Source organism: Calliphora vicina, chromosome 3 (genome assembly GCF_958450345.1).
Source record: "Calliphora vicina chromosome 3, idCalVici1.1, whole genome shotgun sequence".
Classification (NCBI taxonomy): domain Eukaryota; kingdom Metazoa; phylum Arthropoda; class Insecta; order Diptera; family Calliphoridae; genus Calliphora; species Calliphora vicina.
In genome coordinates, this window is record NC_088782.1 from 68,002,718 (window position 1) to 68,022,486 (window position 19,769).

At 31.6% G+C, this 19,769-nt stretch overlaps 2 protein-coding genes across 3 annotated transcripts; both read right to left on the reverse strand.

The window, feature by feature from the left end:
• Positions 1-451: 451 nt before the first annotated feature.
• Positions 452-3,915, reverse strand: Ubc4 (ubiquitin conjugating enzyme 4). 2 transcript variants are annotated; one of them, XM_065504962.1, is made up of 6 exons: positions 3,799-3,915; positions 3,341-3,623; positions 2,471-2,623; positions 2,324-2,406; positions 1,362-1,525; positions 452-1,294 (listed from the first exon to the last, which is right to left on the reverse strand). In XM_065504962.1, the coding sequence occupies exons 2-6, from the start codon at positions 3,401-3,403 to the stop codon at positions 1,158-1,160; spliced, it is 600 nt and encodes a 199-aa protein (XP_065361034.1). In that variant the 5' UTR covers positions 3,404-3,623; positions 3,799-3,915; the 3' UTR covers positions 452-1,157. The 2 variants fall into 2 exon arrangements, with proteins under 2 accessions (XP_065361034.1, XP_065361035.1); XM_065504963.1 differs by lacking the exon at positions 3,799-3,915 and having other exon boundaries at positions 3,341-3,752.
• Positions 3,916-17,890: 13,975 nt separating this feature from the next.
• On the reverse strand, positions 17,891-18,265 carry LOC135955512 (uncharacterized). Its single transcript, XM_065505863.1, has one exon. The coding sequence runs from the start codon at positions 18,263-18,265 to the stop codon at positions 17,891-17,893; it is 375 nt and encodes a 124-aa protein (XP_065361935.1).
• Positions 18,266-19,769: the final 1,504 nt, after the last annotated feature.

Genomic DNA, 19,769 nt, shown 5'->3' on the forward strand with positions numbered 1-19,769 from the left:
ATAATTGAATTTTGACCGAGTATCTAAAAAAATGTACTAGTTTTTGGCTTAAATTCCAGGGAATAAAATTATTCTTTTAATATTTCCCGAGAATGGAAAAATACCGAGAAATTATGAACCCTAATTGTAACGGACTTGCATTAAGAGAGTGATATAAGAGAATTATGGGTTAATATAATATTGTATGTAAAAATGTCCAAAAAAAATAAAAAAGATACAAAACTAACTTTTAATCCAAATTTATATTTCGGGAATCCCATAAATTCAGATTACGTAGTATGATACCTAGCTTCTTAAGGGCTGTTTCACAATATCTAATGAAAGATTTCGTTCGCATTGTAAGTGAAAGAAAGCTGATTATGGTTTCCCTAACTTCATATGCGAACGAAATCTTTCATTCGTTATTGTGAAACAGGCTATTCTAATTTCAGAATTATGATTAACTACAAAGTTTTTGAATTAATAGTTACTTTTCTCTTTTGTGTTGTTCTTCTTTACTTTTTTAACACATTTGTTTTTGTATTCTTTTTATTTTACTTTAAACTTAATGAAATTTTATGTTTTTTTTGTTCTTTGTTTCATTACAAACTAATTTTGTTTATTTTAAATGATAATTTTGTTTCAATATATTTCTATTGTAATTTAAGAGAACCAAAAATAAAGTAGCACAATTTTAGGGTGATACCAATAATAAACTAAAAGAAACGAAGAACTTATTAAATGCTTAAAAGGAAAGGTTTTTAAGTGAAGTTTATTAAATACAAAATTTGCTGTAAGCTTTAAAAAAAAAACAGTTCAACTGTCTTTATAATTCCAAGACTTTAACAATAGATATCCAAAATTTAAGTTAAAACCAATTTTTTTTTTAACTGAAGTACAAAATTGCAAGACAGATTAAAACGGAGAGGACTTAAGAAGATTGGATGATGTGCACACACATAAAAAAGACGAATAAAAAATATTTTAAAAAAATTAAATAATAGAAAAAACAGGAAAATTGATAGAAAATTATGAGGCGCTTAAGTGCAGATTGTTTTCGTTTTGATGTTTCTTGTTTGTTCATTAAACTTTAAAGCGCAGCAAACCCTTCATTTGTGTTTTCAAAACTTAAATAATCCCCACGAATTGCTACAAATATGGGGTGTTGGAAAACGAAGCTAACTGAATAGACTTTCAGTAGCTTTTTCCAAATCCCAGTTTTCTTTCGATAGAACAGCACGAGCATCATGCTCATCTATGCCCATATCCTTCAAGCGTTGTATCTTGGCATCACAGTCTGGATATTTATGCGGCCCTTTATTAAAATGAAGTCATAAATTAACAAATATAAATATTAAAAAATAAATAAATAAACAACTTACCACCCGCATAAACATTGGTCCAATGCCGGGCTGTCGTTACAAATAATTGATATTTATCTTTATACTGAAAAGCCACCACAGCATCTTGTGGATCATCTGGTTCAGCGGCAGCTAATAAAGCTTGCAATGATAACAAAACTGTACGTAATGTCATAGCAGCAGCCCTAAATATACAAAGTTGTAAATTATTTATGATTTTTATTAAATAATTACACAGTGATACAAAAATTAACGAAAAAATATGCAGAGGTTCTCATGTAAGTCCAGTACGGAAATACTTTTAGTTTTTCTCGATCACTTCGCTTTAGCAAAATAACGATATTCTACTAGGGTTCTACCGACCATTTTGGATGCCCATACATACGTAATGCTTTTAACGATGCATTTGATTCAAAATTTTCCATATAATTTTACACAAATAACTTTTCATAAAATATAAACAATTAAAAATGAAATTAGCCAAATTGGTTTTATTTTTGGTTGGTGTTCATTCACAAAATCAAGAGGATTTTGAATTTTTCAATAAGCCTAAGCAGTACATGTTCATCTGTCAATTTAGGAAAAGAAATTATCAAAATGATAATTTTGTCCCAGTACAAATTAAACGTTTTTGTAATGTAGATCGTGAAGAAAATTAAAATTTGTTGAAAAAAGTGTGTTTTTTAAACATAAACGACTGTAAATCAGCCATTTTCTAACCGATTTTAAAAAAGTCTCTTCTATTTGTATGTTAAATCATAAATCGTTTAAATAAAAGAAACAATTTGAAAATCAATATCAAAAGAACATACTTATGATTTTTTGAAATTGTAATTTCAGGAATAAGAACTACTAAACGAAGTGATCAAGAAAAACTATAAATATTTTCGAACTCTATGGACTTCAATACAAAATAATTGATATTTGAGAAGCCCTGCAGATTTTTCATATGCATAGGTTTATAGATACAGCAATTAACTTACCAGTTATCTTTTAATATATCCAAACATATGGCACCAGTAACCGAGGATATATTGGGATGCCAAATTTTTGTTATGAAACGCACCTGTCGAAAGAACGGGCGAATTATGCAAATTATTTTAAACTATTTGAAAACCAATTAACATTACCTTAGGTGGATTGAAAGGATACGTTTCGGGTACTTTGATTTCCAGTACAAATTTACCACCTTCGTATGGAGTATCTGGTGGTCCAGCGATTTCACCACGTAATTCAGTCCAACTGTCGTTGATTAGTTCAATTTTAATGGAGCATTGAACAATCTAATTTAAAAAAATGTAATATTTAATAGTAATTTAATAAAATAATTCCTAGTTATACTTATAAAGCTAACACGAAGTCTGGTTATGTGTTAACTAATAGTTATACTGACAGTTTTCATACAAAAATAATATTAAACGACAGTATAACTATTAGTTAGCACCTAACCAGACTTCGTGTTAATGGGGGTAAATATAATTAAAGTAACAAATAATTCCAACAGTTAAAATTCTAATTTAATTAAGAATTCGAAAGCTACAGTATCCTATAATTAGTTTGAAAATCTTCCAACTATGAATGTTTTTTAAACAATCGACAATATTTTTAAATAGTTTCCAACAACTTCTTATACTAATCGTCATAAATAAGGATAGTGTTTCGATATTCAAATGAATCATTGCCTAGAATTACCAATAACAACAACAAACTTACTAGTCTAGTAGAGAAAATCTATTTAACAAATCAAAATAATCAAGGGCAACCACATTTCCACTTTGACAAAAATAAAACAAAAATCACACCGTAATAAAACAACAACAACTAACACAAAATCACAACAAATGTCATATAAGCAATAATGAGAAACAAAATCAAATGAAAAGGAAAAACTAGGTTAGGGGCCATTAAGCCAACCAGCCAGCCAAAAGACATATAAAATTCATCTTTTAGAGAAACGAGCTCAACTCCAATTGTTATGAATAAACTTGGCACTAACTTACCTCCTCACTGCGCATAACTTCCTTGAATTCGCGCTTAATACGTGACACTGCCATGTTAGCCATGATGGATAGAATTTGTTTCTTTTACTTTGCGGCTGGTTTCCTTAGCTTGATTGATATATTTTGCTGTTTATTTTTTACTTAGCGTAACTTTGACCCCAACAGTTGCAGACGGCCAGCAACGATGATGAGTAGCTCACAACAAATTATTTAAAAAATTTGTTTTTGTTTTAAATCTTCTTTAGTTGCTTTCTTCTCAATGTTTTTCTTGTTGTATTTTATGCTAAACGAAAGAAAGAACAATTGTAAAAACTCACACACTCATGGGGGAATTTTTGCAAAAACACACAAAGTTTTAGCACAATCAATTGGAGAGAACAAACAAAAAGTTAGTTTTTCTTTGCGAATGCTACTACACTTTTCGTTTTTTGAATAACTATTAATTTTATTTAATCTACCGTGTTATTTTGATAATTTCTTAGAATTATTGGTTATTTAGTAATTCTAGAATCTCGTTTGTTAGAATTTTTCATCTCTTGAAACAAAAACTAAATTTTCATTGTTGCTCGTATAAGATGAAAAAGCGTATAAAAATAAATGTCAAAAACTTAAAGTTGAAGTAAAAGCAGGGTTGATATGCATTGTAGTAGCAAAATTTGGCAGCACTTTTTCAACGAGATAATTTTTAGTTCGAAAGGCTGTTTTCGAAGACCATATTTAGACCGTTAACGAAATAACTGAAGATGCAACATGACAGATGATTCGCTGGAACACCGTTGCAATATGGACTGCATTTCACTATTCTATCGGTACTACAATGAAATGTTTTCTGATGAAATTAGGGAACTAGTTCCTGATACTCGCAGATTTTTACATAATATGTACACTAGGGTGACAGCCGATTGTTTTTGTTAGATTTCAAAGTGTGCCGGGTAGAATATTGAGACACTAGGTCTTAAAGTTAAGTGCTGAAAATTTTAGCCAAATCGCACAACGATTTCGGGACGCGCATCGAGGTCAAAGGTCATATATATAAACAAAAATTTTACTATTTATATGAAATAAATTTGTAAAACTCTTTAATTTTCTGTATATTAATAAAAATTACAGTAAAAAAATCTTTTGGAGACTAACTCTCCTTTGGGTTTAAATTACCCAAAAACTGAATTATCACTAAAATTCTGAAAAATGCAAATTTTTCAGTTTTTGTAAAAATTTTGCTACTAAATAATTACTTTTGCAATCTAAATGTGTACGTAATTGTCGTTGTAATGAGATATAAATGTCAAAAATTGGTTAAAAAATGTTAAAGTTATTCAAAATTCCACAGACCATTAACGTGTCTCAGGCCACTTGAACAAGAAATTTATGAAAAAACATTAACATATTTTGAGAAATATTAAAATAAAATATAATTTTTACATAAAATATGTATATCCGTATTTACTTGTGTATGAGTTTTTGTCCTTGTCTGATACCGTTAACCTATTCGCTGGTATGACCAACAAAATTTATTTTTTTAACGGCAGTTTCAAATCTCCATTTTAATTTTTTTAAATATTTTGTTAAAAAAATTTCATAATTTTTTGATCATCACATTAGGATTTATTGAGATTATAATAGGGAATAAAAATGTGAAGAAATTATATCAGCGTAATTGAAGAAGAGGGTCTCAGATGGACACGCCTGGCAACGTGTAACTTTAAGTTCAGAGTGCCGTAGAGGCTCCAATCGTCATGGCGAAATATTGGCGCCATTTAATAACCAATGCCATGGAATTCTTATTTCAAGTCCCTCGCCTTCAAGCAGATTGGGCTGAAACGTCTACAATGAATTCAACACGATCCCCGACCACGATGACGAAATTTGGCTTTAAACAACGGATTGAGATTGGAACAAACTCTTACTGATCCATCAAGTCTTGAACAAGTTTGCTGAGAAATGAGCTACTATAACATCGATATTCTCGGACGGAAAATGGCAATATCTTCATATTTTCGGGCATCTCTGCACGTTTCCACTCAAAGTTTCGCAAAGTTTGGCTGTGACAACGAAAATCTTCAGTCTGTTATGGGGTCCTTGTGGACTTGTATGGTGGACATCGTTTATTTATAGGCGGTACGAAATTCATCCACAAAAATATTCACAAGTATACCTGGGAATACCCTGATGGCTTTACCAAATTGACCACATAGTGCTCAGCAAACTGTTCCTGGGTTACCTATTAGATGTAAGAACTATGAACTATAGCCAGCGACCACAAACTATTTGTAGGAACTTTCAAACTACGCCCAGCATCAGTAAATCTGAAAAAGTGTCAAATTAAATATAATTCGTCACGTCTTCGTAAACCGCACATTACTGTTATGCCGTCAGTGATTCACCCCGAAGTAGAGAGAGGCACTCGTGGTCTACGATTACAAACAGCTGTTTTCAGACTGCTAAAGCGATCCTTGGAGTTAGAAAGAGAAAACATAAACCATGTATTAGCGAATCCCTAGTACGTGTTGACCGTGAGCGACACTATAATAGTATAGCTGAGGAAGCAGAACAAACATTGGGAACATGCGCGGTTTTTACACGGCAATAAAACATATTGGTGGCAAGAACATAAAAAACACCACAATGCTTAAGGACGAGAATAACGAGGAAAAACTACAACGTTGGCAGAAATTTTTCGGCTCTGTTCATACTTCGAATGTTATAGATTTTAATGTCAATAATTGCCCTTGGCTTTCTCTCGAGATATATCAAGTTGATATTATTATCAACATCAATACAGCTGAAATTAAAGGCTGTGCAAGCTGAATTGCTAAAATATGGCGCTGCACCGGTTGCCGAAACACTTACACCTCTTCTACAATATGCATGGCTGAACAATCAAATACCAGAGAGCTGTAGTGATTGTAACTATTCCTAAGAAAGGCGATCTCAGCCACTATTACGCCGAAGAAGATCATGTGTAGATCACATTAACAGAGTACAATAGTCATACAATAGCATTTGACACCAAAGCCAAGGTATACCAGACTAGATTGTTGACCTAATCCTTGAGCTACATAATGGCACAAAGTATACAGAGGCGTCAAATTTTACAGTTCAAAAACACTAAAATCAGGTTTTTTTGAAATTGTTTCGATAGAAAGAGAAAACAAATTTGCGGTTTAATACAGACAGTGCGTTAAAACAAACAACTATATAAATAAGCACAAAACCAATCCAGTTGAAATTGTTTCGAGCGAAAGAGACAAATATATTTTTTTGCCGTGTCGCCTCTGTAAACTTTGTGATAATGGGGCTGAATCTAAAGTGGATTCGATGGAAACGAGAGTCGCTCACACCGCAGGTGTTAGACAAGGTTGCGTTATGTCTCCCACGGTATTCCTAATCCTCCTAGATGGGGTAATGGAACAACCCTTGATAAGAACGCAAGGAAAGTTGGTCTTAAGATAAACGAAACTCATGCGGATTGGCACCATCAACTCAACTCCTCTTTCACTACATGGAGCCATATTTGAGGAAGTTGACTCTTATTTCGAAGGATGGCGGTTCTGGTATAGACATAACGGACCGCATCAACAAAGCCAGAGTCGCATTTCACTCTATAAATAAAGTCTGGCGAGCGAACCATATATATATTCCTACAAAAATTAGGATATTTAATTGCAGCGTAAAATACGTCTTACTCGTCCTATGTTCAACATGAATTTTTATATACTTAATCCATATGTATAATAACAACTCATATACATATGAGGCCCCGCAAAACAAAAGGTACTTTTTCGCTCATTTCAAATTTTTGGGAAAATGAGTTTTATTTATTTCGCCCCCTTAAAAAACTGCATGAAACTGGAAATGGTAAAAAGTTTCTTACTTATCAATAGATAAGTGTTCCTAATTTCCCGGACTTTTTTCTTTCCCGGGAGGAAATTTAAAAAAAATTGTTTCATTCCCGGGAATTTTTTAACACTAAATTAAACAAAAAACCAGAAATTTTTTTTCGAATAAATTGACTTATAATTGTATCAGGGTTTTAAAAGAATTATAAAATAACTATATTTGGTTGTACAATGTTGGTCCAGTCTTTATAAGGGGTTCTAATTTAATAGTGGCATTTTATCGGTATTGCCACAGTCGTAGTTTTAATCAGTATAAAATCAATAAATTCTTTGTTTAATTGGAAAATTGCTCAGATCATAATGATACCTAAACCAGGAAAAGATTTAACAATGCCGTCTTCATACAGACCTATAAGTCTACTGCCATGCATATCAAAGTTATTTGAGAAAGTATTGCAATGTAAAATTATTCCATACTTAAATAACCAGTTCATCAATTTGGTTTTCGTGAACAACATGGAACCATTGAACAAGTTAATCGATTGACTGGAGAGATCAGAAAATCTTTTGAAAATAAAAAATACTGCTGTGCTATCTTTTTGGACATCGCCCAGGCCTTCGACAAGGTGTGGCATAAGGGGTTAATTCACAAAATTAAGTGTCTACTGCCACCAAGTACGCATCGATTGCTGGAGTCATACATATCAGACCGAGTTTTTAGAGTGAAATATTGCGATTATGTAACAGGAAATTATGAAATTAAAGCTGGTGTTCCACAGGGAAGTGTTCTCGGACCAACACTTTATTTGATATATACTTCTGACTTGCCTGTGTGTGATAGACTTACCATATCAACATTCGCTGATGATACGGCAATACTTAGCTCACATGCAGATCCGCAGGTAGCTTCTACGAAATTGGCAAATTATGTGAGACTCGTGGAGATATGGTTGAATAACTGGAGAATACGAGTAAATGAACTCAAAAGTAAACACATCACATTTACTCTCAGAAGGGGTGATTGTCCACCTATCACACTAAATAACATAAACATTCCACAGACAGATACTGTTACATATCTTGGTATTCACTTGGATAGACGACTTACTTGGCGTCGTCATATAGAAGCCAAGAGACTTCACATGAAGTTAAGAGCCTCTAGCCTTCACTGGTTACTAAATCACCAATCAAAATTAAGCCTTGACTATAAAGTCATCCTGTATAAATGTGTTTTAAAACCAATCTGGACATATGGAATACAATTGTGGGGAACGGCCAGTAATTCCAGTATTGAACTTATACAGAGGGCCCAATCGAGAATTCTTAGGATAATGACAGGTGCACCTTGGTACATAAGAAATGAGAACATCCATAGAGACCTACAAGTACCGTTAGTTAAAGATGAATTCAAGAATGTCCGTGAGAAATACATCATGAAATTGTGGAACCACCCGAACCCGCTTGCAAGACATCTCACACAGACCCAAACAAGATCAAGGCTTCGTAGAGCCGATCTACCACCCCGCTAAGATGTGGCCCATATGAACATCAATGCTCCCGTCAGAGAGCATTTAGTTTTAATTTTAGTTATAAGATTTTATTACTTATTACTTATTATTTTATTACTTTTATTACTCAGGCCTAAGTAAGGCAGATTCGATAAATAAATAAACGTTAAAAAAAAAAATTCCTTTAAGAGCATAAACTTTAAATTAGATTCATTCTTAATAATCAAATTTTTCTGATGTAAGTTGAGTTAAAATATTTGGATATTTCAACCGTAATACTTCTTTGCCAACTGACTATCTATCTGTTGTTAGAACCGAAAAAATCTATGGATATAATAGAATGATTCAATTAGCAACAAATTTGATCATCGAAACGAATCAGAAAGTTGTAACTTTTAGAAGAAAACTTATGAAGAAATTCCCGAAAATTCCCGACAAACATTTCCCGAAAAAATATTCCCGGGAAATTTTTCCCGCGTAGGAACACTACAACTGCCATAAGTCACCACATTAAATGTTAAGGATGTTTTTTACCGTTACACATTTTATAATATTAATAAAATTATGTCGGTAACGACTAGTGTCCAAAAAAACGTCAAATTTAAAAAACCGGTTTAACCGAAAAAGTGTGTTTTTGAAAGAACCGGTTTTGATTATTGTCTTTTAAAAAAACCCCGTTAAGCGGTTTCAGTTTTTGCCTTCAAAAAAACCGGTTAACCGGTTTAGATTTCATTTTTATTTAATGGAAGTTTTGCATTTTTGAATTTTGTATGCAATTATTTTATATCTTTTAAGAAATGTTGTCAAATGCTACAATATTCTATAAAATAAATCAATATTTTTAAAAAAAATAGTTTCAACGTTTTTCTCATAAATATGTTAGAATGAGCTTTAGAAAATATATTTCAAAAAACCGAAAAGTTAAAAAAACTTATTTTAAGAAAGTCATTATACAATGACAAAGGCTCCTTAATAATTTTTTTGGAGTTGCGACTTGATCGAGTACTTGAGTTCATACAACATTCTATTATTTCCGATTCTTCAAAGTATTTAGGGGCGTTCTTTTCAAAATAAACTGACCGCAAATTTTTAAATGAGATTTTTTTGAACCGGCAAACTTTGCTTCTGAAAATGTCTTCCAGTCTTTGAAGTTGAAGTAATTCAAAGTAATGTATTTATAGCCTTCAGGATTTCTTCTTGCATTTGAAATCATGGTGTAGTTATAACCAAAGGAATTTATAAACAAGTATATTGTTACGTTTTAACCTTTTCAAAACGTTAGTTTATTTCCTTTAAATAAACAATATTGTTACGAAATTGTACTTGAATTCAAATATAACGATTTTAAGGGCTGATTTAAAAGTAGCATAATGCTTTCAAATAACAGTGCTGTAATAGCAAACTGTAACATATCTGTGGGCATTATTAAATAAAAACATTCAGTTGATTTGATCGTAAGTTGGCAAAACTGTATTCGAATTCGAATATTCAGCTAAAGAACATTGTAGAAAGTACACCACAGATGGCGTATGTATTAGTAAGATCTAGAATATTCGAATTTTGACAGTTAAAGAACAATCTAGAGTGCAGATGGCATTGTTATAAATAGTGGCAGAGGTTGCAGTCGTGAGTGAGTTTATCAGAGACACTTTTCGAATAATCATCAACTGAGTGCCTTAAAGTGTGTTGTGTTTTTCAAGTAAATTCGTGTACATTATAAATTGTGTCTGTATTTCTGCGAATTTACAAACGTGTATAAAAAAACATTGAGTGACTATTTAATTCGGTTGTTGTTGTACATTTGAATAAATAAAGAGTTGTTACCATTTTTAAACTACTAAAGGGCTTTTATTTGCAATCAAAAGTATCCGGTTTATTTAACGGAAATAAACCAGCGTTTTGAAAAGGTTAAAACGTAACAATATTAAGGTATTGGACATTTTATGTATAAACACATTTAAAACATTAATATGTTCAAAATTTTCTTTTAAATTTCATATATTTTAAAAGAAAAGTTGCTATTACTAAATTCATAAATAGAAAAGAAATGTGTACTTATGTCTTTTTTCTTTTTCTCGTAAAATTGAAACTATTGCATCTATAGTTAAGAAATTTTCAGGAATGATGCTAATAGACCTAAATTATCGATTTCCATAAAAAACGAAAATCTAATATCATGTCGCTTACGTCCGTTTTGCGAAAAGGGCTCGATATAAACAAATTACACATTGAAATTAAATATTTTTTTTCGTTTTATACTAGTGTTGTACGATTAGTTAAGCACAAATTTTTTTAGAACCCATTTACTTAGTAAAAAAATGTTGCTAACTTGATTGTTTCTACAAGATTTCAACCCAAATATTATAAAAAATACCAAAAAAACAATTTTTGAAAAAGTGCGAAAAAATATCTTTTGTTCTGCGGCTCCTCATATGTATATACAATGTAAATGAAAGGATATGTACTATTTAAAACGTGAGAAAATTAATTCTGGCTTGATGAAAATTTCATAAATTCCATACAGAAAACACTTGGTAATTACAAAAAAATATGTACATACAAGTCTTTGCTAAAATCATACACACAGTTTAAAGTTCGTTTATTTTTGTTATAAACCTTTTACAGTATTTTTCCTATCAATTGATACATGTTGCTATTTTTTCGTTTTTTTTTTAAATATCTTTTGAGACAAACATTTTAATACAAAAAAAAAAATTGATGACAAATAAGAACAAGTAAGAAAGTATTGTCGGTCAAGCCCGATCATTTAATACCCTACACTGAGAAATGTTTCTTTTAAAATTTAAAAAATTTATTTTCGTGAGAGATTTTCGGTGGGCTTTTCTATGTGAGCTATGACTATTTATAGACCTATCGCCATGAAATTAGGTCGTGTAATTTATGTATATATGAAACTTATTGAATTCAGTTGAATATTCGGAAGTGAATCTTATATGGGAGCTATGACTAATTGTGAACCTATCAGGATTAAATTAGGTGACATGACTTCCGAATATATAAAACTTATTTGGAGCGAAATTTTGTGTAGATATCTACATATTTAATTAAACATTTATGACCGATAAAGTCCTATTTCGGGAGGGCTAGGTGAAATAATGCACAGATTTCAGTCAGTTTCAATAGGCTTCGTCATTGGTCCGAAAAAAGCATGTGTCAAATTTGATCAAAATATCTTCAAAATTGCAACCTGTACTTTCCTGTACTCAAGGTTTACATGAACAGCCAACCAGGCGGGCGGACAACGTGATTCTGAGTCGATCGGTATACTTTAAGGTGGGTGTGGGTGTTACTCTAACACATATTTATGGGCGTTACAAAATACATAATACCCTTCCCTCAATGGTAGAGTAGGGTATAAAAATCAAAGAATGACTTGGTATCAGACAGACAATTTATATGTACATGTATACGAATACTAGTACATATGTAGTGTGTGGGCTGGTGTGTCTGTCAAACGTCTGTTCATTGTTCATTGAACAAACAGAAAACAAAATAAACATAAAGAAACAAGGTGGCCAGATTGCCGGCGGCGCTGGTATGCTCGCGTTTGCCTGGCTGGGAACTCGCCGGAGGGGGTGGTCCTTGCCAGCAATCCGGATCGAAAACACACACTATCACAAAAATCATACCAGCAAAAGTATATTTAAGTTAAAGGGGCTCGAAGTAGTTTCTCTTGTCCTTTTTCTCTTTCCTTTATTTCCCTGCGTACCTATCTACCGAACAATTTCTTCTCCTGGCTGATGTTGTTGCCAGGAGATAACCCACCCACTCGGGATTGAATCCCGCCATGACATCCTATCGTAAGAATGTCCCAAACTTTCCCCGCAAACAATACCTTCCCTACTTACCGCCGCGTTTACTGAAATTTAGTAAATCATTTAAAAAAAAAAACTTGAAAAATAGCAATTTCATTTAAACATTATAAAAGTTTCGGTTTATTAATAAAGAATGAATTTATACAAACAAAAAAATGAATTATTAACAAAATTTACTTTAGAAATAAAAATGTACAAAAATTTTGTTTTTGTTTAAAAATTTCAAATTTTAGCTTTAAGATTCAGTTTTAAAAATTTAGCTTTAAGATTTTAGTTTTAAATTTTAAATTTAAGATTTTAGTTTTAAATTTTAAATTTAAGATTTTAAATTTTAATTTTTTTTTTTTTGCTTTTAGTTTAATTTAATAAAATTTCTTTTAATAATAATAATTTATAATGTATCTTTTTAAATCTAGCGTTACTGCTTTCCCGCTCTATTCCCTGGCGGCCAACTAATTTTGCGGAAGAATCTCCCGGGTGAGGATAGGGTAGATGGATATTTCCTGTCAGTGACGTGTCTAAATGTCTAAGTGGTTCGAGGTACTATTAATATTTAGAATTCTCTAATTCCTTTTATTTATTTATTTATTTATATATATTTATTTATAAAATTTTTTTTTTTTTTTTATAGGAGAATTACCTATATAAGATTTAGGAAAATCTTGGGTTAATTAACCTCGCGACTCACTGTTCCCTAGGCCAGAGCTCTAACCTAACTCGCGCACGCGTGGTTAAGGTTCACACGCGGGATGGACTTTGCGATACTTAAGACTTCCTATTTTTTTTATATAAATATCTCACTAATCACCTTTTTTTTATTTTATAAATATTTCTTTTTGTTTTTTTTTTTTTTATTTTCTTAAAGAAAAGGAACCGAATTGAACGTCCGTCTATATGTCCCGGTGTATTTTACTGTACTTCGTCGGAATATCACCAAATATACCCTAGCACCCCAGGCGTGGTGGTGCTAATGCTGCTTCTCCCTCGTTGGATGGAGTCGTGTTGCAGTGGCTTTGCAGGTTGGTTTGATTAGTTTTTTATTTTTTATTTTTATATTTTAAGATTTAGTTTTAAGTTTAGCTTTAAGTTTAGCTTTAAGTTTAGCTTTAAGTTTAAAAAAAAAATCTTTTGTTTAATAAAATTTACTTATTTTGTTTAAAAAAAATCAAAAATTTAGTTTTTCTTTTATATGAGGCCACGGACTCCACCTTCTTCACTATGTGGAGCCAAAATCAAAAAAGGGCCGACATTTTCTCTTCTTGGTATCGAGAAACCTCGTTTACCAATATGGCTTCCTAGCTTCAACAATTGTTCAGCAATTTGTTTGCCTACATAAAATTTTTTTTTCAGGTATTTTGTTATTGTTTACATTTTCTCTACCTTCCAGCTGTCAAAACGTATGCCCTTAATCTTGAGTTGCCAACTATTTGCTCTCTTCTTCTTTTTAAATTTTTCGTATCGACAGGGTGCACATGACAAACCCAACCACTCCTGTTATCCATCCCTGGATACAGGATGGGAGGGAAAAATAAGCGCCCTGATTTTCTGTAATACCCTAATGTTACTAAATTTTATGAGATTTTGGGTATTTTATTTACTCCCACAAAAAAATTATAGTCTGGTAACCCCTATTTTATATTCACCACACTTAAAAAAATACGACTCTGTACCTTCGTTAATGTTTTCTCATATGGCAACCTTGACTGAACATACTCTATAAGAATTAACGAAAAGAGGAGGAGGCAAAATAAAAAAAACTACGCGTGGGTGAAGAAGAAGCACCCAAACAAAGAATAACAAGAAGGGAAGCCTCTCAATTTTTCTACAACAACAACTTCTCTCTCTTCTCACATACGGGTAGTATGTGAATTCAACACACTTGAGAGAGAGATTTAACTTCAAAACTTTTTCTTGAAAATTGCAATAAAATTGCAATTCTAACACACTCTTTCATAAAAACATAATATTCTTTTATTTTTTTTACACAAATTCAAACCATTAAAGTAACCGAAACATGCATATTTTGCACAAACGAAAAATATTTTTTTTTAATTTTTTTGACATTAAATTTTTGGGGGTTGAAATTAAAACTGAAAAAAACACATTTGTAAAATTTCGTATTGAAAATTAATAAAAAATTCAAATAAATTTAATGTTTGCAGAAATTTTGGTATAATAAGCAAAATAATCTATTTATAAAATATTTCCAGGTCAAATATAAATTAAATAATTTGAGATTTGTTTGAATTCTTAAATTTAATTGTAATAAAATTTTGTTATAATTTTTAAGGTCGCTTTTTTACAACTCTGTGTGTTTGAGGAGTGTGGTGAAAGTGGTTTAAAAACCAATACATATAAACAAAATGTTACCAATACATTCAAATAGTTAGGTTTTTTATGACAACCGACTTAGGTTTTTTTGACAGCGTTTCACTTCTTGTTATTATTCTTTGCACCCAAACAAAAATTTATGAATGAAAGGTAAGTGGAAGTATTTTTTTTTGTAAATAAACATTAAAATAATAAAAATAATACTTTAAATTGTTTAAAATATTATAATAATTTTTTCTTTTGTTTCTTCACAGGTTCTGGTGTAGATTTATGGCCAATAAGTGGGATTTTAAATAAGGTAAGTAAAAGTGTTATACAAATGGAAATTTTATTAGTGGTGTTGTTAACTAACACAACCAAATTCTTTTTCTTTACAGGGATCATGTTGGCGGCCCTGGGCCTATAAAAAAAGTACAGATGACGATTTCTAATATGGCGGATCGGAGCAGAATTGAAAAAGTAAGTAAATGTGTAAAAATTATTTTAATTTCTAAATAAATTTTCTAAAAATTAATTTTTAAATTTCAGAAACTATATCAAATTAACCTGAGCATTAGGGTGGTTCCGGATTTTAAGGTAAGTGAAATGAATATTCTATTTAGATATAAGTGAAATTAGGAATTTAAAAATTAAAAGTGCAAAAAAAAATTGGTTTTGGTTACAGTGAGTGTAAAAAGTGAGTATTCAAAAAAAAAAATTTTAATTAAAAATGTGAAAAATTTTAATAGAAGTGGCTATAGTTTCGCGATAAATTTTAGAAATAATAACACGGATTTAAAATTCTTATTGGAATTTACAGTGTGCGTGAAAAGTGAACAAAAAAAAATAAAAAAATTAATGAATGATTTAGAAAAATTGATTATGAAATTTAACAATGCTAATTAAGTTAAATAAAAAACTGTGTACAGTGAAAAGCAAAAGTGAAGTGACAAAACTTTTAATTTTTAAAATTAATTGCATGAATTAAATTAAAAAGTGATTAAGTGAAAATTAGATTGAAAAACAAAACTAAAAATTTATTTTGAACAATACCGTGAGTGATAAAAGTTTTGTGTTAAAAAAAAAATTAAACAATTTTATGAAAATTAAACTATTGAGTGATTTGAAACTATTGAATAAAAAAAAATGAATGAAAATTTGATTTTATAATTTACAGTGATTGTTAAAATTTGTGAAACGGATTAAAAAAACTGAATAAAATTAAATAAAAAGTGAATTTTGTGACCAAAAATAATGGGAAAAACTAAAAAAAAATTAATACAGTGTGTGACAAAAGTAATTGTTCAAATATTTTAATTGTTCATATATAAAAAAAATTTAAATGGTGAAAGTGATTGTAAATTTTATAAAAATTTAATTCATATATGAAAAATAATGTGAACTGTGACCATAACCATTTAGTAATCAAAACTAAAGAAAAATTATTTTAATAAAAAAAACTCAAACTTAATGAAAAATTAAAATGAAATTGAATTTGAATTTGAAATACAAACTAAATCAGTAAATGGAGATAATAAAAGAAAAGCTAAAGAAAAATAATTGTTCTTTTAATAATTTTGTTTGTTATCCAATTCAATATGTGAACTTTACTAATTCTTCAATAATTTTCCTTTTATTTTCAGATTTTTAAAATTCAAGCGGACCTGTGACAAGTCCTTGGGCAATCGATTCCATTTAAGTTTGGTAAGTATAAATAAAATTCTTATATCTTACTGGAAATTATTACTATATTTTGTTTTTCACGATTTAATCGTGGGAAATGAGGTAGAAATGCAAGGACTAAATTCACCAAAGCTCTTAGGATAATGCCTAGAGTCTTTGGCGAGAAGTACCCCTTGCAATTTCTCCTTTAAAATAATATAGTAATTATAAAAAAAAAATAAATTAAATGATAAATATCAAAAAAAAATAGAAAATTTAGCTTACTAAAAGAATTATCAAAATTCAATTTTGTTTTCTTTTTGGTAAATTTCAGGATATCCTTTTAGCTCACTAGATTTTAAATATTAAACTTAATTTACCAAATTTACTAATGACAATTTTCTCCACAGGTTGGAAATTCATTTGGTGCCTGGGATGGGGATTAAAAATGAAATCTTCAAAAAAAAAAAGAAGTAAGTGAACTAAAGTTATCTATATCTATTGATTGGATATATGAAATATAAAAGTATCATGAAATTTATATATTTGATAAAATACTAATTGTTTTGTTTTTATTTATACAGATTGTATACTAATTCATCACTCCTGCATAAAAACACTGAGCCGAGATGGAAAAAGTTCCAGACGACAAAAAAATTGGTGAGTTTGAAAATTCAATTTATATATATTAATATTTAAATTTAAGTTATTGCGCTTAGTCTAACATTAGCATTACTATTCCAATAAAAAGTAGTTAAACCAAATTAAATATTGCCAATAACATTTCATGATCTTTAAGATCATAAATCTTTCAAATAAAAAAAATATTTGGCCAGAAATGGTTCGTATTGTGAGAACAAAACACAGTGGTGTTAGATTTATCCGATAACAAGTAAGCCACGTATTTCTTCAAGAGATGCTTGTTGGGTAAACGTTGCAAATTACTCCCGTCTCTTTAATATTATCAAAATCAGATCAACATACTAGATGTCTAACGATTCTCAGCTCTTATTGGCATAGTTCCCCAGAGTGTTAACGGAATTGCATCAATAGTGTGTTGACAGTCACAATCGTGATAAAAGATTTAATTGGTTTCGGTGAGCATGGTGACGTACTACTTGTTACTGAGTAAATCCAACGCAACTGGTAATTGTTCCACAACACAAATGAACATCTCTGGTCGCAATATTCTAGATAAAAAAACAAAATATTAATTAAAATAAAAATCAAATGGCAAAAAAAAATAAAAAAAAACATAGTCATTTAACTATAGTTTCATGTAGAAAGTATTTACTAACCACTCATAAATAAAATTTTGACAATACGTTTTAGTATTTGACAGAGTTAGGTATTCGGACTGAAATGTTGGGACTAAGACCACCAAAGAATTTGAAACTATTGTTTCAAATCTTTGGCGTGAAATACCCCCAACGATTTCCCTTGAAGGTCTTCAACCTCGTATAGACTATTACCTACAGGTCGTACAATTCTACATTTTAAAAATTTCTTCGCTAGCTTAGCATTGAAATTGGTCTTAAAGTCGCTCTGCTGAAAATTGCGACGATAAACCTCCTGACCTGGTACAAACTTAACTTGACGGCAGCGTGTATTATAGGTTTTCTCATTCCTTAAGTAGGCTCTATGCAGATTCTCACGAATTTTCTGCCTTATTAAATCCATTTTCACGGATTTCGGTATTATGTTGAATTCAGGATCGCTTAGACTTTGTAATTTCTTAGCCAGTTTATAGATACTCCCATGAGAAACCATATTCATGCCAAAAAGCGCAAAATAAGGCGTGACACCAATGGACGTTTGAACAGACGATCTTAGCGAGAATTCAATTTCTGATAAGTACTTATCCCATTCCGTGTGATCATGTTGAAGATAAGATCTGATTGCAGACAGAATGGACTGGTTCACCCGCTCCGATGCGTTGGCTTGTGGCGAGTGGGTGGCCGTCCGCACATGTTTCACGCCAAAATTGTTCACCATATCGATGAATTCTTTGCTGACGAACTGCTTACCATTATCGGACAGAATTATCTCCGGTGTTCCAAATTTATGAAAAACCTCTGAAATCAGGAATTTTATAACGTTCTTCGTGTTAGCTTTAGCCATCGCTTTAAGCAGGACAAATTTTGTAAGATGGTCTAGGACTATAAATATGTATGAATTCCCGTTCTTAGAGCGCGGATACGGACCCAAAAAATCTATAAAAATCTTTTGGAACGGACGTTCCGTTTGCGTTTCAGCTCCCATCGGTGGTCTCAAAATTGCATTAGCTGGTTTTGTTTCTCTGCAAATTTGACAATTTGCTACGAAGGAACGAACCTGTACGTTCTGGTTTGGCCAATAGAAGTATTCTTTTACCCTCCTAAGTGTTTTGCCGAATCCTCCGTGCGAAGCTTGAGGGGGATTATGACACTTCTCAATAATCTCGTGTGTCAATTCAAGTGGTACCCAGAGCTTCCATGCGAAATCTTCGTTCAGTGGGACTCCATCATAAGGCAAGACCCTTTTATAGACCAGGTCATCCACTACCTTTAGATCTGGTAGGCTTTCTGCGTTTTCGGTCACTTTGGCGATTAAGTCCAGGTAATGTTGTTCTTTAAAATATTTGGAATCAAAATTAATAATGTTGTTTACCTCCGCAGAAAGCTCCTCCATGTCATACCTCGACAAGGTGTCGGGTACTATATTTTTAGAACCTGGCCTGTGTTCGACGGTGAAGGCAAATGCTTGAAGATGCAAGCTCCATCTGGCAAGTCGACCGCTCAAGTCTTTGTGGGACATCAACCATTTAAGGCTGCTGTGGTCAGTGATGACTGTAAAGGGCATCAACTCGATGTAAGGCCTAAATTTTTTAATGGCCATTACCACAGCCAAACACTCTCTCTCAGTGACCGAATAGTTTTTCTGGGCGCTGGTCAACTTATGAGAGAAGAATGCGATGGGATGCTCTCCGTCGTCTTCGTCCTTCTGAAATAAGACAGCTCCTAATCCAATATCTGAGGCATCACACTGCACGTAAAAGTGCTTGTTAAAATTGGGATGAGTGAGCACTGGTGCTGTTGTAAGGGCTGTTTTCAGTCTATCGAAAGCTTCTCTGGCATCATCGGGAAAATTGAAAGTTTTTCCTTTCTTAAGGGTGTTGAAGATAGGAGTAGAAATCGTCGCGTAGTCTGGGATGAAGCGCCTGTACCAGCCAGTAGCTCCCATGAAACTCCTGACCTGCCTAGCGGTTTTCGGGTAAGTAAATTTTAAAATCGTT